General features: G+C 42.6%; 1 protein-coding gene across 6 annotated transcripts in view; it reads right to left on the bottom strand.

The window, feature by feature from the left end:
* Positions 1-12,240: 12,240 nt before the first annotated feature.
* The window catches only part of LOC147103070 (protein tyrosine phosphatase type IVA 2-like), an 89,644-nt gene continuing 76,160 nt past the window's right edge, over positions 12,241-25,724 (bottom strand). For all 6 annotated transcript variants that reach the window (XM_085962358.1, XM_085962359.1, XM_085962363.1 and 3 more), the window contains 2 exons: positions 20,431-20,505; positions 12,241-12,850 (listed from right to left, as the gene is read on the bottom strand). In XM_085962358.1, the coding sequence (XP_085818484.1) occupies positions 12,739-12,850; positions 20,431-20,505 (187 nt within the window). In that variant the 3' untranslated portion in view covers positions 12,241-12,738. The remainder of the gene's footprint in view (positions 12,851-20,430; positions 20,506-25,724) is intronic.

A 25,724-nucleotide genomic window follows, 5' to 3' on the forward strand; every position in this document is an offset into this window, starting at 1 on the left:
GAGTTGGTCCAAGTTGACAACTGTAATACTTGAGATTTCTATGAGGTATTTAGAGAATGGAGATTCAAGACACCTGCTCGTCAGGAGTTTTCGCAGAGTATATACCCACAGCTGGATTTCAACAGGATTTAAAAGGGAGTGTGGGCGAATTTTAAATGTCCAGAGTGAATTGAACTGTATTTCAAATTGGCTCATAACCGGATTTTTACCATGACGGTCTTGTGCAAGATTGGACGAGTGGAGAGGGCAACTTGCCCAGTGTGTGGGACACGGGATGAGACTCTGTCCCATTTACTGGTGTTATGTCCACAGTTAAATGATTTTAAATACTATGTTCAACAGTTGTGTGAAGTTTTTTTGCTGGGTGGGGACCGAAGAGCGAGAATGGGAATCCCGTGGGACTCAATTTTGAGATGGGGATTGCAGGAGAGTCTGCCCGAGTCTAGCGGAATGGCAATTAATTTAATGTTCAGTTTGGCTAGATTCATGATTGTGCAAAGAAGGAATGCTGTTTTTTAAGGGGAGAATCAATCTAAAAGAGTATTTTAAATATAAGCTAAAAGATCATTATAAGGCTCTGTGGATGTTTTATTCAGAAAGGAATTTAAAGATTGTACTTTAAAAATTGATTGTAAAATACTATCAATTAATATATGTTACAGGAGACAAATTAAACTTCAGGTTTTGATGTTAAAATGTGGTGGCGGAATGGCTGTGCAGAGTGGCGGAATTGATTTGTATGATACAATGAAACGATCACGATGTTGTAAATGTTCCTAATATTCAATAAAGTATATTAAAAAAAAGTGGGTAGCACACTTGCCTCTAGATCAGAATGGTTGTGGGTTCAAGTTTCACTCCAGGAACTTAAGCACAAAATTCTAGGCTGACACTCCAATGAAGTGATGCACTGTCAGAGGTGCCGTCTTTCGGATGAGACATTAAACCGAGCCCCTGTCTGTTCTCGCAGGTGGATGTAAAAGATCCCATGGCACTAGTTTGAAGAGCAGGTGAATTATCCCCGGTGTCCTGGCCAATATTTATCCCTCAACCCACAGAACAAAAACAGATTATCTGGTCATTATCACATTGCTGTTTGTGGGAGCTTGCTCTGTGCAAATTGCCTGCTGTGTTTCCCACATTGACTACAAGCCAAAAGTACTTAATTGGTTGTAAAGCGTTTTGAGACATCTGGTGATCATGAATAGGTGCTATATAAATGTAAGTTTTAATTTTTTTTCTTGCAGTCATGGCTTATGCCTCCAGTAAGGCATTCATAGACAAGAGGAGGGGAACAATTATAATAAGGCCAATGGAACTACACAAATTTTAATAGAGCAGACCGTAGGCATTAAAGCCTTATTTTTGGTGTCTGGATAAATCTGGTGGAGCACTGCAGAATGGTCCAGCCAGAACCTCCAGTCATTGTTGCTTTCTGCTGAAGGGATGATGATGAAAAAGCTGAAGAAGGCCTTCCATCGCCAATCAGGAGGTGGGTGCACAGGGTGGAGGAGGTGGTGGAGCTGGAGAGCCATCAGGTCACCCAGAGAAAGGAGCAGCAACTTATAGCTGAGCGCTTTCAGTAAATAAAGATTGTGAAACCAAAAAAAATTCACCCCAATCTGTACTTCCACCATCCCCCACCCAAGTGTCTCGCAAAGACCTGCATTCTCAGAGACTTCCTTTCTGTGTCGAAACAAAACTATCCCTCTCTTTCACTCCCAGGTCCTCATGCTCACTCGTGCTCAGTGCTCCACCAGTGAAAACCCGTGTTACTCATTAACTACTTCCTCCCACATGTGTATGGGCTGGTGTTGGGACAGGTAAGAAGCCATCATACAGTAGGTGAAGATGGGGTAAAAGCTATGGATCTTGATGAGCCCGACTGTTCCTCTCAGTAGTTGACCTCTTCCTGCATGACATCTTGCAGGATTTCAAAAACACAAACACTTCTTTAGCCAGCATGAACACTTACACAACTCCTTGAAGAAATAGCACTCTCGCGCATGGCCATTGTTTGCCTTGTATTCTCGCAACTGCTGTGGAGGCCTGGAGACAAATGGCCCTGTGGGAATGGGGCAGTGCCACGTGCACCATCTTGCTGCCTTTGTGCAAGGGATGAGGTGTGTTCGGGCTTTGATTGGGGTTGGGAGCACATGGGCAGCGCCACGACTGAGGCCCAGCAACCATGTGAGTGATAACCCATTAATGGTGACATTAATTATCACAGGCCCAAGTGAGGCATGCAGGCCACAAACACATTTTTAAAATTTATAACTGGAGAGGGCGGGGGTGATTTTCTTATACAGCGTTAGGCTGGTTGTGCACTCTGCCTGCTGAAAGGAGGCAGCGTGGCCTCTGAGCCATTTTCGCGGTCGTGCATCATTAATGCGATGAACTGCCAGCACAAAAGGTGCTCCTTACAAGCAGCAAGCTGAGCTGGGGCATAAGGAAGTATCTGCAGCAGCACCTTAAAAGGGAGGGGTTGGAAGCAACTTAGAGCAGCAGGAGAAAAAATCTTGCAGCAAGATTAAATATTGGAAACCTTTAAGGCTCCAAACTCACAAACGACTGCAGAAAAGAGTGCCAAAGCTACTGCAGTGAAGGATCGCTTTAAAGAATGCTCAAAGTGCCCTCCTCCTGGCTCTTACTGCCCATGTTTGGTGGGTGCAAGCGGGAACTCGTGGTAGCAATGCAGGCGGGAGCAAAAATAGTCAGAGGTTGTAACTATGTCATTTATGCCTGAGACCACTCCCCTCCCCCCCCCCCCCCCCCCCCAACCCAATTCCAATGGGAGCTCTGGTTGCATTAATCAACACTTCAACGGTACACATGATTTTGGTGCTATGATTGCATAATTTTTAAGTGCAAATGGTGCCATAGTGACATGAAAATCAGCCCCTGGATATTTTGTGCTTTTGAACACCCTAAGTAGGATTTTTTTTAAATATAAGCCAAAGCATGTAGCACACATTGTAGTATTATGTACTAGCTGATTTACCATGGCTAAGAGCAGCATAGAGAGCAGAGCACAACGGGAGAGGGGGGTAAAGTATGGGATTTTAATATTCAAAGCAGGAAAGTGTACAGGCTTACCTCTAATTGTGCCAGTCAACACCTGTAGAGGCTTAGCTGTAATAGTGCCGGCTGTTGTGGCTTAGCTCCACTAGTGTCAATGAAGCAACGTGTCAGCAGATCTTCGAATGAAGGGAGCATTTAGAATTGATGTCAGGCAGACCATCACGCAAAGAATGATCAACACTTGGAATAGTCTTCTGTGCAGGGTAGTGATGGAAAAACTCCAGGTTCAGTTAGATGATGTGAGGGAGGAAATAGAAGTTTTGATTTCCAATCTGGAATGGTTGAACTTGTATGTATTTTGCAACTTGGGAAATATTATTTATAAAAAGTGACATATACAATTGGGCTCAGAAAACAAGGTGGCAGCTAAAACCAATTTGAAAGAAATGTCAGGTTTGTCTTGAGCAAAATTAAAGCCACTGGTTTGTAGATATTTGTACCCATCTATATTTGAGCAAATCAACAGCAGCCTAAAAGACAATGGTTATTTGAGCCAATATGAAGTGATAACTTTTCATGCCAAGACGTAATGTGCCACCCTTCACAGCCATTGTAGAATTGTTGCTATGCACAAGACTTTTAATGATAGAGATAGTTGATTTCCTGTGATGTGCATTGAGTACGCTTATGTGCAATTGCCCTCAAGTCTTGGCACTGTCCCGCAACTTCTTTGCTTTTCACCGTTCTAAAAAATATCACTTTCCATGAAAAGTGCCTAAGCTCAACAGTGTCTGCGCACCTTTCATACTTCAGAAACAGTAATAGAATTAAATTCCTACAGGGTGGCACTTGGAGCCACTACCGAGAGCTAGTAAATCAGGACCAACTGATAGTAAAACCACCCTTCTGGGTGTGGTGGTTTTCTTTTCCAGCCCCATTGTCACTGCTGCATTTCACTTGAACTTTATGCAGGATGCATCTTTATTTTCCCATGGTTCAGGAGCCAGGCCTTGCCCTTAGCTGCTGCAAACCCACTTTGTTCAAAATTCAATCTCTCACTTCACCATCAACAGCCATCCCTGCAGTAGGAGGTTTGAATGCCTCGATGAAGCTTCGAACCGTACAACAGCTGCATCAGAGTATTTTTTGTGGAAAATATATATTTGTTTGAAGTACTACCAGTTTTAAGCTGTAGATTCAGAGTACTCCAGTACATACATTCTTCAATGTGAAATTGTTCAATAACAGATGAATGCGGGAATAGAGTCCTGTCAAATCCAGATCTAGAGCCAACCGACTTTTACACTTGGTGCAAAGACCTAAAAACTATTGGAAGGAATGGCCCAGTTATCAAAGTAAGCTCCAGGAAAAGAGCAAAACTCAACCCAGACCCCAAAGCAATAAAAAAAATATGCTGGAAGTGCACAACAAATTGGTTGGGGTCTGTGGAAGACAGGTTTCAGATGAAGAGTACACAGCTGAAACATTAATTTTCTCTTTGTAGACACTGCCCAACCGGTGTCTTTCAGTTTTTAATCCCAGAGCTAAGGTAGGCCTTTAGGGGCATAATTTATTGAATAGCTTTGCACGAGGACATGGGAAACTTAAAATTAAATAGTTTGCAAATTATCTATTTTTCCACATGTGTTTGTTAGGATTTTTATTTTAGCCGATATATATTTGGTGGGTTGCTGAAACATGGCAACTTAAAGAATTTGAGGGGTGGGAGAAGATAAATCAACAATTTAATTTGTTCATCTGATGGTGCTTCTTGATTCCAGTGATTTGATTGGATGGAGAGGTATGGCTCACTGGTTCCGCCTTCTTTTGACCAAATCAGCTTGATTAATTTATCAGAAAACACGATGGATGACTTTTCGTGCTATGGCCACATTTGACGTGCAACGAGGTGGAGTGGGAAAAACACAGATTGAAGGATAAACAGCAGGGGAACAGGGAACTTTCATGGTGGTCAATAAACATTAAATTGCCCCCTCCCCAATAATCTGGTGTCACATGGTTAGTATGGACCAATGTTGGGATTGGCTAGATTGCTGGTGTCAATTGGTAAAGACTTGCATTTATATAGCGCCTTTCACGACCACCGGATGTCTCAAAGCGCATTACAGCCAATGAATTACTGTTTGAAGTGGAGTTACTGTTGTAATGTGGGAAACGCGGCAGCCAATTTGCACACAGCGAGCTCCCACAAACAGCAATGTGATAATGGCCAGATAATCTGTTTTTATGTTGGTTGAGGGATAAATATCGGCCAGGACACCGGGGATAACTACCCTACTCTTCTTCGAAATAGTGCCATGGGATCTTTTATGCCCAGCTGAGAGAGCAGACGTAATCAAACAATGTTAGCTCATTTTATATTCATATACAGTATTACAAACATTAAACACAGACAAGATTTTTAATGGGGACTTCAAAAATGCAATTCCCCCCACTTTTCTTGCTTCAACCCTCACAATGTTTTACTCCTTGTTGGGATGTGGTCCCACTGGCATACAGTTGTTCCTCACCCAAGTGAGCACAGCAGGTGCGCACGCAGATGGGGAAGTGTGTCCTCAGCTGATGTTCACTTCCCCCAGTGAGCACAGGCCAGACACCTCAGATAGTCACAGATTTAAATAGCTGGAGCCTTTGGGGAACAGCAAAATGTCAAACTTTCAGAGTCTTTATTTTTTTTTTGGGGGGGGGGGGGGGGGGGTGGGGGTGTTGGGAAGTGTACTACCCAATAGGGTCTGCTCTGGTTTATGATGGCAATGTTGAACCTAGACAAAGAGCATTCAGTCTTGTTGGAAATCTACATCCTACATAACTATATAAATGCAAAGCACGGATTAATAGCTTTGGAATTTATTGCTTAAACAGAGATGAAACTGTGACAGAAACTCGAGAACACAACCTGGCTGACTAGTCAAGTTGGGTCTGCTGGTATCCCTTTCTGTATCAGTCGTGCAATCAATGCCAATATAATCATTCCATCAGGTTTGTGCACATCATCAACCTATTTATACAATGGAAGTAGTCCATTATGTTACAAAGGAATCTAGGCTTGTTTTCTTTTGAATAAAAGACTTCACCCTGATCCAATTAATTACAAAAGGGAATGAACAAAATTGATCCAAGCAAATTGTTCACTATGGTAAAGGGCTCGACCCCAGGGGATATGTAAAGAAATCTAAGTTACCAGCAAGAAGGGAAGTCAGGTGGAAACTTAGCACTCTTGCAAATAAACTTGTGAAATCAGTTACCAGGTCAAGCCATTAAAACAGATAATATAGTTAGAGTTGCGACATTTTGATGTATTTCTGCAGTGAAGGGATTCAGGGAAACTATAGGAACATTGGCTCAGATTTTGCAGTCAGCGGCGAAGGAACAGCGCACGCCGTTCTTTACGCTTACATTGCCCAGAGACTTTGTGGGCTTTTGAGCTGCAAGTTATGGTATTTAGAGATCCTTTACAGCATGGCACCCTCTACAGGGGATCTGTGGTGAGAGCAGGGAAAGCAACAGCGTGGATCTTCCACCAATCAGATTGAAGAATCCTCACTGAGACACGCAGTCTAAACCAGGAAGTATAAATTAGAATATTTAATTCAATGTAAAATCATGTACAGAAAGCAAAATAGAAAGATAGATGGGATTGAGGTAAGAAATAAAGTAGTAAAAAATGTTTAATTTTTATAAATGTCCAACAATAATTAAATTCTGAAATAATGAGACACTACACTTATAAAATTACATTTTCAGAGCCAGAGGGGTTGTTTGGCCATAATTAAGACATAACACCAATGTTCCCTTCAAGCTGCGCAGCGCTCGAGGGAACCCGCGCAGCCGGCTTTTCAATGCAAAAACCGCGCATGCACAGTATTTTGAATGGCCCAAGAAAAATTACAGGGCACATTGCTTAACACGCCGTTAAAAAATTCACTAGCCCAAACGTTTTCCTGTGGTGTTTAGTGGGTATCTAGTGAGCAAGTATCGTAACATGCCTTCATGTGTTTGAATGCTGAATCTCTCGGCAAGGTACCTGTGAAGCACAACTTGTGGAGCTGGGCACATTGGACAGCAACTTCTGGAGTTCCGCGTTTAACTGCGCATGTACAAACTCCTGGAAGTTGCTGCTTAATTTACTCCATAATAACGGTGAGTGCTGATAGCCTCACCGCTAATTCTACAGCAAAATCCGGGCCAATATGTTCCAGTTCCGAAAAATTCTTATGGTTCTGTGGCCAAGTTAAAGCATTGCTTCGATCGTAGAACCAGCATATACAAGGTCGTAGCACTGAACTGCTGACTAAGATTGGGAACAGTTTGGAAAAAAGTACTTAAGTTTCATTCAAAAAGAAAGTTTTGAACGAGTATCAAACACGATGGAAGTATTCAGTCACCAAGGCTTGATGAGATTTTGTCACAACCAATGACCTAACTTGAGCACAATATGTTCACATCAGTTGCTTGTTAGCTGTCAGCCATGCCTGCGTTAGTGCTCTTTCCTGAGTCAAAGATTGTGGGCTCAAGTCCCACTTGTGAAAGGCGCTATTTAAATGCAAGTTCTTTCTCTCATGCACTATGCCGTTGGAGCACTGTCCTACGCCATCCTTCATTCCCCTCAGTTCCTGTTTAAGGACACAGGCATGTCAGCCCACAGAGGCAATGAGTTGATAAATTCTAACCAGTCTGCATCAAGATGTGCTGCTTTTTACAACAAACTGAGAAAGTAAAAGTGGATGCCGGCGCAACTGATTTTTGTCACCTTGATTATTGAATCCAGAATGAAAACCGACATGATGTATATGTTGTCAAACTTTTTAGCCCAACGATGACCAAGCTGCATAAACAATGAAACAAAACGCAGAGTAAGAGAGCTCTAACGCTGAAGACACTTGATCTCTTTAATATCAAATCAATAAAAGCAGAATTTATGCTAGAAACACTATTTCAGAAAAACTGCATCCCTTTAGTCGACACAGGAGGTAAAAGCAGCTCAGAGCAGGAGCAGCTTTCCCGCAACACTGAGCTGCACTTCCAACCAACGCCATTTTGTTTCACAAAATGGTGAAGAGTGAATATGTTTGGAACAGAATTAATGGTTTGAAAAAATAAATACTTTAAGAAAGCTAGGTGATTGCTGGTGTGCACACACAGACAACCAACTGGGCATTCATAGAATGGTCACAGAAATTATAGATCAGTGTGTCAAACTGGAAGACTCGGGCTAGTGCCGAGCATTGTGCCAAGCTGTCATTTTAAAGACTGAGCACTCTTCCAGCTCGTTACAAATTACATGCAACAAGACATCAGCGATCTATCTCAAAATGCCCACCTCAAACAGGAAACCTCTCACTCAAAGGCCCTGCTCAAGTTTCAGATTATGTAACTATTCTCGTCAACTTGAGTTTCCCTCGGAGAACACGTGATAACTTAAAAAGGAATGCAGTCTTTCTAGGACAGACATCACTAAGTTCTTCAATAATTCACCATTTAGCATAGTTTGTTAATTTTGAAATGACAGAAAATTGATTCTAAATACCAACAGTTTGAAATAGTGACAGACCAGCAGTTAATGTAATCATTTCACCCTTGTGTGTTTATTTTAGCACCTAAAAGCACAAGTCTGGTAACATCAAAGTCCACTAGAAAAAACTGGACTTGGGTATAGGAGTTGGAACATCAAAGTGGACCCATACCTGGACCTGGACATTGTCAACGCTGGCCTGGTGGTTGCAGTACCTGGTTATAGACACCCATCCAGCATTCCTACCAGTCCATCACTGGTCTAGATTTCTTATACTCTCCTAGCCAAATATTAGAGCTTGTCAACTGCCATACTGAGGTGTGTACAAGTAAAATAAGTACCCAGCTGATGTCTGTAGACAAATATAAAATACAAACATTTCCAGGTTGGAGAAAATGATCTTCTGAAAAACTGAGATTGAACAATTTGCAAATTGCCCCCAGTCTAAACTAATTTCCAATGTATAAAATGTGGCAGGTGTCCCTACCACACCCAACCCGACTCAGGAAACCCTGTTACTGACATGTCCTGTATAATCGATGAAACAAGGGGCCAACAGCTCAAAGTTTTCTTCTTTAAATAAAAGGGTTAGGCTCTTGAAGAAATAAGTATATCGGACTACGTGAACCTGGTTCAGTTCCTAAAAATCACAATGGAACGATTAGTGCACACTCCAATATGGCAGAATTTGAGAGGTCCTTCAATTACAAGTAAAACATTTAAATACAGGGTGTCTTGAGATTTTCCCTTCCAAATACAAACTATAATTTTCACACAAGAGATGGAAAGTACAGCCAGACCACATTATCCCACATCCTTTCAGATCAAATCACGTGCAATTCCTTCCCCTCCCCCGAATTTTAATCTGACTCACTCCCTTCCTGATCGTTTAGGTTTGCGGGGGAAAATGGTTTAGCCCGAAACATCCTGGCCGCCAACAGCAGGTGCGCTTTATAGGGCCTTTGAAGGCCTCCTTACTGATTTCTACCTATTCCTTAGACTCAAGCCAATAATGCAAGGCACTTGATGGGAGTGCCCAGTTTAGCTTACCACGTAACAGATGTTACACATCAGGCAAAGCCGAGTGTCAAAATAGCACAGTAGTGACAAAGCTACCCTGAGCACCCACGTCAGAGCGCAGTGCTCCAAAGGTAGAGCTACTAGATTAGTCTCAGGAACAAGTAGTTCAGCTGTTTCAAGTTTATGTGCTTCTCAACAATGATTCACTGATGCAGCTACTACCAAGGTTATTTGCACTGGTGAGATTTGACTGTGTGTGTGGGTTAAGATATCTAGGACCAGATAGAATCAGAATTCCGACATTCATTGTGCTGCAATTAAGGCATAATCTTTTGGATGCTTTTTGAGGAGGAGGAGTGGGGATTCACCTAAAAACCAAAATAAACTAAGTCACCCATTCCCTGTGATAGAATTAAAAAGTTCTAAAGATATAAAATTGTTTTAGAAAATTCTGCAGGAGCCTCTCATGTAATATTGGGGGGAAAAAAAGGCAAATCACACCAGAATAACCATGATGAATTAGTTAAGGACCATTTTAAAGCCAACATTGTTCCAAGGTTATATCAGGTTCAACCTTGCAAAAAAATTATGAGGGGGCAAAAATTTGAGTTGAATCAGGTTTAAAACACTACAAGATCATACTCGACAGACAGGCACAGTTAATGATTAGCCAGGCTTTAGCTGATATAACTGGTATGCTCCAGTTACTCAGCTCTCTTTCCTGTTTTGTTACACACTGTACAATACAAGATGACTGCAACATGAGGCTGGCCACAAAACTGCTCCTGTAAGTAGGATCAGAATTACACTGAACAAGCATCTGCCGGGTGCTTTCAGGGGATTTAAAATTTTGCTACACCCTACTTTTCTGTGCTGGACCCCGCACCCCTACAAAACACATATTGCAAACAAACAAGTCATGGCTAATGGATGGCAGCAGGGCGCAGTGTGCAGGATCCTTAAACATTTTGACAACAGGAAGTCCTCTGGCATTAGTGCCATCTAAGCTAATAGGCACTGGTCACTCTATATCGTCAGCAAACAGCAGCTTGACCCCATATTTAACGAGGAGCATTGAAGGGTCACATGTTCTTTCTGTAAAATTAGTACCCACGAGAGTTGAAGAATTTTTTTTTAAATTACGCCAAGGCTGTACATTTGCGCTGCAGGGTCTTGGTTGTGCACGCCATGCATCTTTGCACACGTTGGTGATGTAAGCTCTTGCATGAGCCACATCTGTAGGACCAGAAACAGCCTGACTAAAACAGCAAAGCTGTTTACCGAAGAAACAATTCTGGCTTCCTTACATCATTACGCTAGCATGTCTGTTGCCATTCATCCAGTAGCGGCACTTTCTGTACCACACAAAGTGTGTCCAGAGATAACAGTTTGAAAGATAAAAACTGAAATCATCAACAGGAGAAAAACCATTAAAAAAAATTAAACCATGATTCAGAAGCATTTTCTCCTTAAGTACCAGGCTGATCATTGGACACAACTAACAAGGTGCCCCCTCTTACCTAATGACTACAAAATAAGACAGACAATTTTCATTTTACACATCAGCCATCTCAGGAAATTCCTGCCTTTCCTCTACATTTAAAGTGAATAAAAATTAAAATAAGCCTAGTTCATGTTTTTTTTGCTTTTTGTTTCGTCGAGTTGAAAATGGTTTTATTACAAGATAGAATTTAAAGAAAAAAAATCCAATAAATTGACATTTTGTATGAGCTCAGGAGGGATTCAGTGCTAAATCCAAACAGAACCATCCACAAAATAGGGTGAACTTTCACAGTAGGCAACTAATAATTGTGATTTTAAAATGGGAGCATGAAACCTATTTCCAGTCTTCTCTGTAGATATATTTCAGAATTTAACACATTTATGGCCAGATGTTAGATAGACATCTGTATTTTCATTTAACCATTTTCCATCTCTTCAAATCCCTGCCTTTCACTCACCCCAACCTTCCCATCGGCCAGTTGGCAAATCCAACAGGCTGCATATTCTTCTAACTAGCAATCGATTGTCCCTCTCTCCCTCCCGCCCGCCCGCCCCCCCCCCCCACCATTTTCTATTTACAATGAGTTGGTAACGGTGTTAAAAAAGGAACATTGCTATGGGATCATTCTTCTGCTCTCAGGTCCGCAGAACAATGCACACAAGTGTGATGTTCAGAGGGGTATGCTTTTAAAACAATAACCCTGCTGGGAAAGACTCGTAATGTGTACCAGTCACCAACTAGTGCAGACACTTAATCTATTTTGTGGGCTCCACAAAAGCAGTCACAGGAGCCAGAGTCAGTCGGGTAATTTACCCTCTTCCTCTGCCCGTCCAAAGCACCTTGCCCCAGAAAGCGACAGTGCAGAAGGACACACTATGTAGCAAACTGGCTGAAAAAAGGAATCCATCACACTAATATTGGTACATAGGTTGGAGCATTTGCCACTAGTGGAACTCAAACCCAATACTGCAGAAATACGAACATGCACACATCCCACATCCTGGGAAATATCTCATGCGCACATGGCAGATTGTCACTAAGTAAGGGTTCCAAAGCAAAAAAAATTCACTCTTTCTTTTAAAAATAAAAAAAGGACAGATACTTGCTCTCTCTCACTCCTCAACCTTTTTGGATGAAAAATTGGTAGATAAAAAAACTAAAATACAGGTGTTTATACAGATTTAATTCTTCCGTTTAAAAAAACTAAGTATTACACCAAAACAGAGAGATTATTCTCTAAGATTGGCATTGCTTATCTCTGGAAATCAAATACAATACAATTACAGTGCCAGATTCCATCTTTTATTTTGCCTACCTGCTGTAACCAGAGGGATAAACTATTGCATCGAACCATATCCTCAGGAAGTCTTTGTGCAAGTGAGGTTTACAAAGTGAGGTGACAGTGGGGCTTTGCACAGACATAATCTTAACCTCCTTTTTACAGAGGCAGTGAATTCTTTTTCTATACAGACCGTTTTAAGATGCAACACCTCCCTGATAAGATCAATCAGAATATGAAAAATACACAATTCCTTCACCAAAGACAGATTTTTTTTTTAAATTCACTCCAAGATTGACGGTCCTGACTTCACTGCAGTGTGGATATATCTCAATTTCTGTGTTCGTGTCACCAGGGTGTCTACAGTCCGGAGGGAGATCGCTACTGGATGCAGCAGCTCGTGCTGTTGGAGGCTCTGAAGCGCAAACGCAATTTTGGCCGATATTTCTCGAGGTAAAGTAGTTGCTTTGAATTAAAAGCTCCACGCCTTTTCCTGAAATGGAGAAAGAAATGGAATGATTTGGTTTCAGCGGATTCACACATTTAAAACAAAAATCAAGTGAACTGTACTTCCTAATTATAACACACATCTTTCACAAAAGCCTCCTCTGCCTGCATCTGACATTTTCTTAAGTAACATTAGTTTTCAACTTGCCTAAGTTACTTCATTTCACAATTGACCGTTCCCAAAAGCAGGGCACTTGAGAGAGCGCAGTGCTTATTTTCAGAGCTCTTTTTGAAAATGGCTTGGAATGCTGCCTCAGGGTCCTGCACTCTGATTTTTCAATCGCAGCCTCTTGCTGCTGCTGCTAAAGTGCAGGACCTGCAGTCGGCAAGGGAATCAGCTACAGCTTTAAATGGAAGTCAGCAGAATGAGTTGGTTCAACAGGAGTCTGATTTGATCATTTGGACATCGATTCTAATTACCAATACTTCTATATAATCAGATAATCATATAATTTGAGGATGGTGGGGACAGAACAATGCAGATTTATGCAAATGTCCTTGGGTAAACATGTTGCAGGGTATAGCTGCTCTATAGCCAGTAACATGATAAAACTCGATTCCAATAACACTGAGCAGCAAAATCCCCATGTCCTAGCCAGCAACAGACAACCAGAGCTGTAATTACATTTATGTCACTTCTGTTGGTGAGTTTAATATTCACGAAACTGAAAGGTGGTTAGTGCCAGGGAATCATAGAATGGTTACAGAACAGAAGGAGGCCATTCAGCCTGTCGAGCCCGTGCCGGCTCTCTGCAAGAGCACTCCAGCTAGTCCCACTCCCCCACCCTTTCCCCGTAGCCCTGCAAATTTATTTTCCTTCAGGTACGTAGCCAACTCCCTTTTGAAAGCCGTAATTGAATCGGTCTCCACCACCCTCGCAGGCAGTGCATTCCAGATCCTAACCACTCACTGCATAAAAAAGTTTTTCCTCATGTCGCCTTTGGTTCTTCTGCCAATCACCTTAAATCTGTGTCCTCTGGTTCTCAACCCTTCCGCCAATGGGAACAGTTTCTCTCTATCTACTCTGTCTAGACCCCTCATGATTTTGAACACCTCTATCAAATCTCCTCTCGGCCTTCTCTGCTCTAAGGACAACAACCCCAGCTTCTCCAGTCTATCCATGTAACTGAAGTCCCTCATCCCTGGAATCATTCTTGTAAATCTTTTCTGCACCATCTCCAAGGCCTTCACATCCTTCCTAAAGTGCGGTGCACAGAATTGGACACAACACTCCAGTTGAGGTCGGACCAGTGTTTTAAAGGTTAATCATAACTTCCTTGCATTTGTACACTCTGCCTCTATTTATGAAGCCCAGGATCCCGTATGCTTTTTAACCGCTTTCGCAAACTGCCCTGCCACCTTCAACGATTTGTGCACATATACCCCCAGGTCTCTCTGTTCATGCACCCACTTTAGAATTGTACCTATTAGTTTATATTGCCTCTCCTCGTTCTTCCTACCACTTCGCACTTTTCTGCACTAAATTTCATCCACCCATTCCACCAGCGTGTCTATATCCTCTTGAAGTCTATCACTATCCTCCTCACTGTTCACTATACTTCCAAGTTTTGCGTCATCTGCAAATTTTGAAATTGCACCCTGTACACCCAAGTCATTAATATATATCAAGAAAAGCAGTGATCCTAGTACCGATCCCTGGGGAACACCACTATCTAACAAACACCTTCCTCCAGTCTGAAAAACAACCGTTCACCACTACTCGGTTTCCTGTCACTTAGCCAATTTCGTATCCAAGCTGCCACTGTCCCTTTTATTCCATGGGCTTCAACTTTGCTGGCAAGCCTATTATGCGGTACTTTATCAAAAGCCTTTTGGAAGTCCACGTACACCACCTCAACCCTTGGTTACCTCATCAAAGAACTCAATCAAGTTAGTTAAACACGATTTGCCTTTAACAAATCTGTGCTGGCTTTCCTTAACTAATCCACACTTGTCCAAGTGACTGTTAATTTTGTCCCGGATTAGCGTTTCTAAAAGCTTTCCCACTACCTAGGTTAAACTGACTGGCCTGTAGATGCTGGGTTTATCCTTGCACCCTTTTTTGAACAAAGGTGTAAAGCTTGCAATTCTCCAGTCCTCTGGCACCACCCCAGTAACCACAGCAGCAGCAGACCTGGGTGGAGCGAGGCGCCTGCAGCAGATAGGCCCCACAGCGGCGGCGGACCTGGGTGGAGTGAAGTGACGGCGGCGGAGCTAACAAAACCGAGGTGGCAGCAGCAGGTAGGCCCCACAGCGGCAGTGGAGCTAACAAAACCAAGGCGGCAGCAGCAGGTAGGCCTCACAGCGGCGGCGGAGCTAACAAAACCGAGACGGCAGCAACAGGTAGATTTACCAATCTCAGAGCGGGAGAGAGAGAAGTAAAAAGTAATCGAAGTGTGACGTCACCAGAAAGCAGGTAAGTGATTGGTTGGTGAGTATTTCTCTCTCTTTTTCCAAACTTAAACTCTGTGTTTATAGTTTCTAATCTCTCTGTGGTGCAGCGGGTTTGTTGGTAAACAAGGGCACTTGAGTATATAATTTAATTATAGTGTGATTGGTGGTATTGATTTGATTTTAATTAATTAATTAAAGGGTAAGTCATGGCTGGAGAGCTCAGCCCCGTGGTATGCCCCTCCTGCGCTATGTGGGAAATCAGGGACACTTCCTGTGTCCCTGACAACCATGTGTGCAAGAAGTGTATCCAGCTGCAGCTACTGGCAGACCGCTGGAGCTGCGAGTGGATACACACTGGAGCATTCGCGATGCGGAGGTGGTCGTGGATATCACGTTTAATCAGTTGGTCACACCGCAGGTAAAGGTTGCACAGGCAGAAAGGGAATGGGTGACCACCAGGCAGAGTAGTAGGCGCAGGCAGGCAGTGCAGGAGTCCCCTGTGGACATCCCCTCTCAAACAGATATACCACTTTGGATACTGTTTGGGGGGGGATGGCTTATCAGAGGAAGGCATCAGCAGCCAAATTCCTGGCACCAGGGGTGGTTCTGCTGCACAGGACGGGAGGAAAAAGAGGGGTAGAGCTATAGTAATAGGGGATTCTATTGTAAGGGAAATAGATAGGCGTTTCTGTGGCCGAAAACAAGACTCCAGGATGGTGTGTTGCCTCCCTGGTGCAAGGGTCAAGGATGTCTCAGAGCGGCTGCAGAACATTTTGGAAGGGGAGGGTGAACAGCCAGTTGTTGTGGTGCAAATAGGTACCAGCGATATAGGTAAAAAACAGGATGAGGTCCTAAAAGCTGAATATAGGGAGTTAGGAGGTAAATTAAAAAATAGGACCTCAAAGGTAGTAATCTCAGGATTGCAAAAGGATTAATTAGCAATCTTGTTGTGCAAGGCCCCTTGGGTCGGAGCGATCATAATATGATCGAATTCTTCATTAAGATGGAGAGTGAAGTAGCTGACTCAGACTAGGGTCCTGAATTTAAATAAAGGAAACTACGATGGTATGAGGCGCGAGTTGGGTAGGATTGATTGGGGAAATGTCACTCAAAGGGTTGACAGTGGATAGGCAATGGCAAACATTCAAAGATCGCATGGATGAACTACAGAATTCGTTCATCCCAGTTTGGCATAAAAATAAAACAAAAAAGGTGACTCAACCGTGGCTAACAAGGGAAATTAGGGATAGAATAAGATCCAAGGAGAGGACATATAAATTGGCCAGAAAAAGCAGTAAACCTGAGGATTGGGAGCGGTATAGGATTCAACAAAGGAGGACAAAAGGATTAATTAAGAAGGGGAAAATTGAATATGAGAGTAAGCTTGCAGGGAACATAAAAACTGACTGCAAAAGCTTTTATAGATGTGTGAAGAGAAAAAGATTGGTGAAGTCAAGCGTAGGTCCCTTGCAGTCAGAATCAGGGGAATTTATAATGGGGAACAAAGAAATGGCAGACCAATTTAATACATACTTTGGTCTGTCTTCACAAAGGAGGACACAAATAACCTCCCAGAGATGTCAGGGAACATAGGGTCTAATGAGAGGGAGGAACTGAAAGAAATCAGTATTTGTAGGGAAATGGTGTTGGGGAAATTGACGGGATTGAAGGCCGATAAATCCCCAGGGCCCGATATTCTACATCCTAGGGTACTTAAGGAAGTGGCCCTAGAAATAGTAGATGCATTGCTGGTCATCTTCCAAAATTCTACAGGCTCTGGAACAGTTCCCATGGATTGGAGGGTAGCTAATGTTACCCCACTATTCAAAAAAAGGTGGTAGAAAGAAAACGGGGAATTCTAGACCGGTAAGCCTGACATCGGTAGTGGGGAAAATGCTAGAGTCCATTATAAAAGATGTAATAGCAGAGCACTTGGAAAACAGTGACAGGATCGGACAAAGTCAACATGGATTTACAAAAGGTAAATCGTGCTTGACTAATCTACTGGAATTTTTTGAGGATGTAACTGGTAAAATAGATAAGGGAGAACCAGTGGATGTGGTGTATTTGGACTTTCAGAAGGCTTTCGATAAGGTCCCGCATAAGAGATTAGCGTGTAAAGTTAAGGCACATGGGATTGGGGGCAAGGTATTGACTTGGATAGAGAACTGGTTGGCAGACAGAAAGCAAAGAGTTGGAATAATCGGGTCTTTTTCCATGTGGCAGGCAGTGACTAGTGGGGTACCGCAGGGATCGGTCCTTGGACCCCAGCTATTCACAATATATATTAATGATCTAGACGAGGGAACTAGATGCAATATCTCCAAGTTTGCAGATGACACAAAGCTGGGTGGGCGTGTGTGCTGTGAGGAGGATGCCGAGAAACTCCAGTATGATTTGGACAGGTTGGGTGATTGGGCAGAAGCATGGCAGATGCAATATAATGTGGATAAATGTGAGGTTATCCACTTGTGTCAAAAACAGGAGGGCAGATTATTATCTGAATGGCAATAGATTGGGAGAAGGGGAAGTGCAACGAGATGTGGGTGTCCTTGTGCACCAGTTGCTGAAGGTAAGCATGCAGGTGCAGCAGGCGGTTAAGGCGGCAAATGGTATGTTGGCCTTCGTAGCGAGAGGGTTCGAGTACAGGAACAAGGATGTCTTGCTGCAGTTGTACAGGGCCTTGGTGAGACCACATCTTGAGTATTGTGTGCAGTTTTGGTCACCTTATCTGAGGAAGGATGTTCTTGCCATGGAGGGAGTGCAGCAAAGATTCACCAGACTGATACCTGGGATGGTAGGAATGACATATGAGGAGAGATTGGGTCGATTGGGCTTATACTCGCTGGGGTTTAGAAGAATGAGAGGAGATCTCATTGAAACTTATAAAATTCTAACAGGACTAGTCAGACTAGATGCAGGATGTTCCCGATGGCCAGGGAGTCTAGAACCAGGGGTCACAGTCTAAGGATAACGGGTAAGCCATTTAGGACAGAGATGAGGAGGAATTTCTTCACCCAGAGAGTGGTGAAACTGTGGAATTCTCTACCACACAAGGCAGTTGAGGCCAATTCATTAAATATATTCAAGAAGGAGTTAGATATATTTCTTAAGGCTAAAGGGATCAAGGGATATGGGGAGAAGGCAGGGACAGGGTACTGAATTTGGATGATCAGCCTTGATCTCATTGAACGGCGGAGCAGGCTCGAGGGGCCAAATGGCCTACTCCTGCTCCTATCTTCTATGTTTCTATCTAAGGAGGATTGGAAGATTATGGCCAGTACCTCTGCAATTTCCACCTTTACTTCCCTCAGCATCAAATCCAGTCCTGGTGACTTATCTACTTTAAGTACAGCCAGCCTTTCTAATACCTCCTCCATCAATTTTTATCCCATCCAGTCTCTCAACTACCTCCTCTTTCACTATGACTTTGGCAGCATCTTCTTCCTTGATAAAGACAGATGCAAAGTACTCATTTAGTACTTCAGCCATGCCCTCTGCCTCCATGTGTAGGTCTCCTTTATGGTCCCCAATCAGCCTCCACCCAATCTCTTACTACCCATTTACTATTCATATGCCTATAGAAGACTTTTGAATTCCGTTTTATGTTAGCTGCCAATCTATTCTCATTCTCTTTGCCCCTCATTTCTTTTTTCCCCCCTCTGAACTTTCTATATTCAGCCTGGTTCTCACTTGTATTCTCAACCTGACATCTGTCACATGCCCCCTTTTTCTACTTCATCTTACTCTATCTTTTTCGCCACCCAGGGAGCTCTGACTTTGGTTGCCCTACCTTTCCCCCTGGTGGGAATGTACCTCGACTGTACCCGAACCAGCTCCTCTTTAAAGGCAGCCCATTGATAGATTACAATTTTGCTTGCCAATCTTTGATTCCAATTAACCCGGGCCAGATCCGTTCTCAACCCACTGAAATTGGCCTTCCTCCAGTTAAGTATGTTTACTCTAAATTGCTCCCTGTCCTTTTCCATAGCTAACCATATGACACTATGATCAGTGTTCCCTAAATGTTCCCCTATTGACACTTGCTCCACTTGACCCACCTCATTCCCCAGAACCAGATCCAGCAATGCCTCCTTCCTGGAACACTTGCCATTTTGGTATCCCAGTGTCAACATCAAGCACTTCCAGATCAGGTTAGATGCAGACTAAATCTCCCTCTACAATGTTCTAACAAGCCCTCCCAGGTCAGGGTCAAGCACGGGTTAGATAGAGTAAATCCCTCTCGACAGTGTCCCAAATATTCTGAAGTAGGTACTCCACTTAGATACAAAGTAAAACTCTTTCATCATCTCTGCTCTGCCTCAGAGAACAAACTTCAGGATAGCATCCATTGCTGCAAGGTACATTTCCCAGAGTGGCCACTCTAGCCAGCGTGAGGTGGCCAATTTAGTGTAAATTAGTGCTGAATTAGGGGCAGTTATACCCATTAAGAATCAACTACACGGGTTCTAATTTCATGTAGGACTCTTGCAGCCAGCAGACAGAAGAGACTTTTATCTAATCAATCTGGGATGGATTGGAATTCTGTCCCAGAGTAAAGGGCCCCTTCTAAATCATTGCTCTACCCAATCCATGTGCCAGTTTACCTCAGTTGGTAGCATCTTGCCTCTGTATCAGGAGGTTATGGGTTCAAGCTCTCTACTAGGGTTTGAGCTAATAATCTAGGCTGACATTTCAGTGCATTACTGAGGATGCACTGTCCGTCGGTTGAAATGTTAAACCAACGGCCCATCTGGTGGTTCAGGTGGATGTTAAAGACTCTATTTGTTATTCAAAGAGCAGGGAGTTCCTTCTGTGCCCTCAACCTGTACCATCAAGAAACAGGTCAATGGGTCATTTACCTGATTGCGTCTGGGATGTTGCTGGGCTAGAATAACTGCTGCATTTTCCTACGTAACAGTCGTTGCATTTCAAAAGTAACATTGCGTGAAGAGCTTTGGAACGTTTTTCAAATAAAATAGCACCAAGTATGATCAGTTAATTCAGCACAGATCGAGAGTCAAATCTCAGAACTTTGTGGTATGTACGGTTCAGTTCCGCAATAGGCAGTCCACTGACTGAGCCAACAGGGAAACTGTGCAATATGCACCATAACTATCTATAAACAAAATTCAAAACCATCTTTGCAAATAATTGCTGTAGTTTACTTACTGTCGTATAAACTGAACAGCATCTTCATACTTCATTCCAGATTCAATCAATGCTAGTGCAACAAGAACTGGAGCTCTGCAGTGCAAGAAAATGGGTAGATTGAATAATGTAAGTGCTTGTTTAGAAAGGCTGCAATTTTTTGTGCAGTTATTTACTGTGCTTTTACAGAGACCATGGAGAGAGAATAGGAGCAAAAAAAAGTTATTCAGCCCACTGAACCGGATATCTCTTGTAGCACAGGTCATCCATTACAGTATCCAACTGTGCAGTGCCTTAATTCAAAGTAATATACTGGGTTTACTTAATAATATACATGTTAAATGGTATAAATTATGAAGGGTCACATTAACTGCCTTCTTCTTCACAACTCATCTTTAACTTGGGATCAGTCTTGATTGCTCCACTCTGCAACTTTTCCTATGCATGTGGTACAGTGACCAAACTAAACACAACACTCTAAATATGGTATAACCAGTATATTGCATGCCTCAGCGTAACTTGTGATGACATGTACTCTGCTGTTCTGGCTGTATATCCCAGCTTTCTATTAGTTTTAAAAAAATTGCCAGTGTCTGGACAACAAAAGTGAAATGTTTACTATTTGTATCAGGTCCCTTTCCAAGTCTCACTTAACCATTTCACTGTATACCTGTGAATCATTCAGAGGAAGATAGGAACAGGAGTAGGCCATTAAGCCCCTCGAGTCTGCTCCTCCATTCTTATTAGATCATGGTTGATCTGTACCTCAACTTCATTTACTGCCACCCTTACCTAACAAAAAGACAGTTCCAAATTGCTACTACTGTGTGTAAAAAAAATGTTTTGTGATTTCATTAAGCAAGGTGATATTCATAGATGATAATGCAATTGCAAAATATTAATTTAATGTATTTCAACTATTAATCTTCTTTAGCTTCACTACCACATGTACCTTTTAAAGTTCTAACTTCCTCCCTAATATGTTTAGTATTGTTACCAACATCTTTAGCCATATTCATCTTGTAAGTTTCCTTAGCAAGTTCTGATACACCTCCGAGTCCCAACTTCCTTCTCCTTGTAGCCTTTATATAATTTTCTTCTATTCTCCATTTTTTTTTTTTTTTTTTTTTTTTTTAAATTGCTTCTACAGTTTAGTTTACATTCATTTTTCTTTGATGCGTGCTTATCGTGCACACTTCAACATTATAGTTTTAAAAGATGTCCCTTTGCCCTAAACTTTTCAGCATTATTCTCCAGTTGATTTCTTTTAGTTCTCTTATTCCTGTTGAAGTTTTCCTTTTTAAAAAAAAAAAAAAAAAAAAAAATTCTGTCTTTATCTTTACTAGTGCTCTTGGTCAGAAAAAGGTTTGCCAAATATATGACAATCATATAAATCACAAGAGATGCATCATTACCTGAACATTTTGCCAAACATGACGCACAGAACTGATCCCTCCCCAAACTCAGTTTGCCAAAAACTTAAGTCTCCAATACACAGATTGCAAACTTGCCCTCATCAATTCATCTTTAAATGTTCTGTCAGTATTATAGGAATTACACAAACTAATATTCAGATAACTGCCTCTAAAATTTAGCCGAACTCTGCAGGGTAGTATTTGCGACTGTAGCACATTAGTTAAGATTTGTAGAAGACAGCTGGTATAACGTAATGTGTTGCACCCTACAATGACAGGACACGGATTATATGCACGATTTCCAATCTTGGTCGGATTGATCGGGCTCTGTGGTGAATCGGGACAAAACATTTCCTCGTAAACAGGAACAGAAAAATATACAAATCAAGTTAGGTCCATCACAGTAGCAGTAGGGGCCCCGAGAACAAGTCGCCTGCATGCCTTCTCAAAGAACGGCGTGTGACATTAAAAATCGTATTGTTGCAATAATGTCTCCCCTTTTAACATTAAATTCAACTAAAACTTGGATGGAAGAAATCTGTTTTTCTCTCTTTTTTAACCCTATAAAAAATATAAAATTATACAAATAGTATCTGCATATTAGTAGGTAGGGTAGTGGAGTAGACGAGAAGTAAAACAAAAGCCATATCATCTCTATATGTGCTGCTAAATGAGGTGCACGCATTCCAAATCACGAGACTCACAAAATTATACTTTTTACAAATCACAGAGGTTTGCAAATCTAGTGACTTTTTCAGCGAAGAATTGATTAAACGTAACTGGGAACAATTTTGAAATCCAGGAATTTATACCGATGAAAAATAAGGTAGAACCAAAGCTGAAGAGTCTTATGGATGCCTTACTGGCATTTAATTTGGCCTTGTACTGCAGTGTAGACTCGGAGTCTGTTGGGAAACACCAGACTCTTGATAAAGGGTACAAAACAATACGAGCTCCTTTAGTTGTTTCACTAAGATAAGACATTTATTGAAAGAATTTTTCCTGTTGTGTAAAATATATTTCACACACAACCTGAACGAGATTTTTAGTTGCGAGAACACTAACGGGAATTGCTATAATTTCTGCTTTCCCATGCCAATTAGCGCACAAAGACTTACTGTTACTGATAACTATAGGTCCGAGACCCAATAACCCCAGTCAAACCTGTTTAGTTATTTACCCTACATTTCTGTTTTGATAAACGGCATCGGCAATGTCCCATATCAGCATGGAGATGGTGCACTAGTTCCTCCAGAGTATGGTAGCTGATGCAGCAAATAGGGGTGTCTCCTTTATCAATGCTGTCCCCATGGCAGGATTGCGCCCCCTGTAGGTGGGAACTCTCAAAAACAGTGTCACAATCCCTGCCATTAGCACTAGGACCAGCGCCGATAAGAGAAAGGGGCCTGGTTTACATTACCCACTGGATTCTGGTATGATAATAATAATAATCATCAACTTTTTTGTCATTGTTAGTGCACAAGTGCAGTACAACGAAATGTAGGCTTGCGGCTCCCGAGAGTGTACATTTAGATTAAGACATTTAAACATTCAACATACATTTGGCTTGTAATACATTAACATAAACATAACCATAATAAAGTGCATTGGCAGATGTGCAGGCTTTAGAGTTTATTTGTGGAGTTCAGTAGGATGACAGCCCTGGGAAAGAAGCTGTTCCTAAATCTGGTCGTACGGGTGCGAATGCATCTGTAGCGTCTCCCAGATGGCAGGAGGGCAAACAGACTGTGGCTGGGGTGGGTAGGGTCTTTGATGATGGACCGTGACCTCCGTAAACAGCGTTTCTGGTATATGTGCTCTATGGTCGGTAGCCGGGTGCCGGTAATGCGTTGGGCAGTTTTGACTACCCGCTGCAGGGCTTTCCGGTCATAGTAGCTACAGCTGCCATACCATACTGTGATACAGTTCGTCAGGATGCTCTCTATTGTGCAGCGGTAAAAGTTAGAGAGAATCAGGGGTGACAGGTTACATCCCTTCAGCCTCCTTAGGAAATATAGGCGCTGCTGGGCCTTCTTCACCAGAGAGGAGGTATTGAGGGACCAGGAGAGGTCTTCTGTGATGTGGACTCCGAGGAACTTAAAGCTGTCCACCCTTTCCACCACAGCCCCATTGATGTGGATGGGGGTGTGACTTCCGCCTTTAGACTTTCTGAAGTCCACAATGATTTCTTTGGTTTTCTTGATGTTAAGGGCCAGGTTGTTATCGGCGCACCACTTCACGAGATGCTGGACCTCCTCCCTGTAGGCTGACTCATCGTTGTTGGTGATCTGGCCTACTACCGTGGTATCATCCGCGAACTTGATGGTGTTGGAACCATGAACAGCCACACAGTCGTGGGTGAAGAGGGAGTAGAGGAGGGGGCTCAGCACACATCCTTGTGGGGGCCCCCGTGTTCAGGGTCGGGGGGGGGGGGGGCGGGGGAAGGTGTGGTTACCTAATTTGACAGACTGGGGTCTGTTTGTTAGGAAGTCCAGGGTCCAGTTGCAGAGGGAAGTGTTCAGGCCAAGAGTGTGGAGTTTGGTGGCCAGCTTGTTGGGGACGATGGTGTTGAATGCTGAGCTGTAGTCTATGAACCGCATTCTGAGTGAGGGAGACAGAATGTATGGGATAGTGTGTCTCTGAACTGGGTCTGGATGGAGTAGAGTGTGTCTTTGTGAACTAAGGCAGTGGGAGTTTGGATGTGGGAGTGTAACGTTGAGGTAACTTTTGGCTAAGTCATCATCTGGCTAGTCTACTGAAAATCTAAATGTCACTTTTGTTTTTCATTTTTAAAGATTGAGTGGATTTTCTTTTTTCCACAAACCCTCAGTTCACACAGGCATGCTCGCCCCCTCAATTCAACTGGGCACTCCTCTCCCCCTCCAAACCAGGCCACTCCCTCAATTCAAGCTAGCACTCTAACCTCCATCTCCCAGAGTTTATGGTGACACTTTCTCTCTCCTGGCCCCCACTTCTCCAGCCCACAGTTCAAGTTGGCACTCTCCCTCTCCACTCTGCTGACGCAGTGCCTTCCTCTTATCCCAAGGCACTTCTTCCGTGTTCTCCTTAGTCCTCCCCACAAGCACAGTGCTCAAGTTCAGCCCCTTTCCACACTCCTTCATTACCATGCATTTCCCCGTCTCCCTATTGTTATCCATTCCGCTCCCTTTCATTACCATTTATTTCCGCCCCACTCCTTTCCTTCAATTCCCCTTCTAACTCCCTATTAATTGTGAAGCAAGAAAATGCTTAAATCAAAACAATGTAAAAATGTAAAATTTTGCCTGGGGAGTATGCTGCTGGATCCCCCTAGTTTTCTGCCATCAATATTTGGATTTGCCCTTTAGGCTTACAAGTACTTATGTTTTTTTCCTCCAATGCAATTAGAGGAATTTGTGCATCTCCTACCACTTAAAAGTACAACAGCCCTCAGGGCTGTTCGTCAGTTGTCAGTTTCTTGGGGTTGTGTCAGTTTTTTTTTTGAAGCAGTTGGTTAGCTTTTGCTAGTTTTCTAGGTTGGTCTGTGTGCTAACAGGGCATCATTTACAAATGGTTTGCATTAAATGAGACAGCAACAGATGATCCCCTAACAATCTAAACTTCATGAAAAGTGGAGGCTGCCAAAACCCAAATAAACTAATGTAATGTTGACCAGATGTGCAAGATACTGAAAATTATGTGGGAGATCACATGAGTAAATGGTAACTAAAGTAGAAACAAAGAAATTAATGAGCAAGCAATACAAGCTGGGTGTAAAAAGCTTTGTTGACCCACTATCCATTTTCTTTGGAAGCAAGGTAAATATAGTTGGCCTCCAGACCGTAGTCTGCAGTCAAATAACCGGTAATGGAGGAGAAAAAATGTGTTGGTAATTTTTTTTTTGTTTTTTTTTGTTGCATG

This window comes from Somniosus microcephalus, chromosome 20 (genome assembly GCF_052327205.1).
Source record: "Somniosus microcephalus isolate GS21.2 chromosome 20, FLI_Smic_1.0, whole genome shotgun sequence".
Classification (NCBI taxonomy): Eukaryota; Metazoa; Chordata; class Chondrichthyes; order Squaliformes; family Somniosidae; genus Somniosus; species Somniosus microcephalus.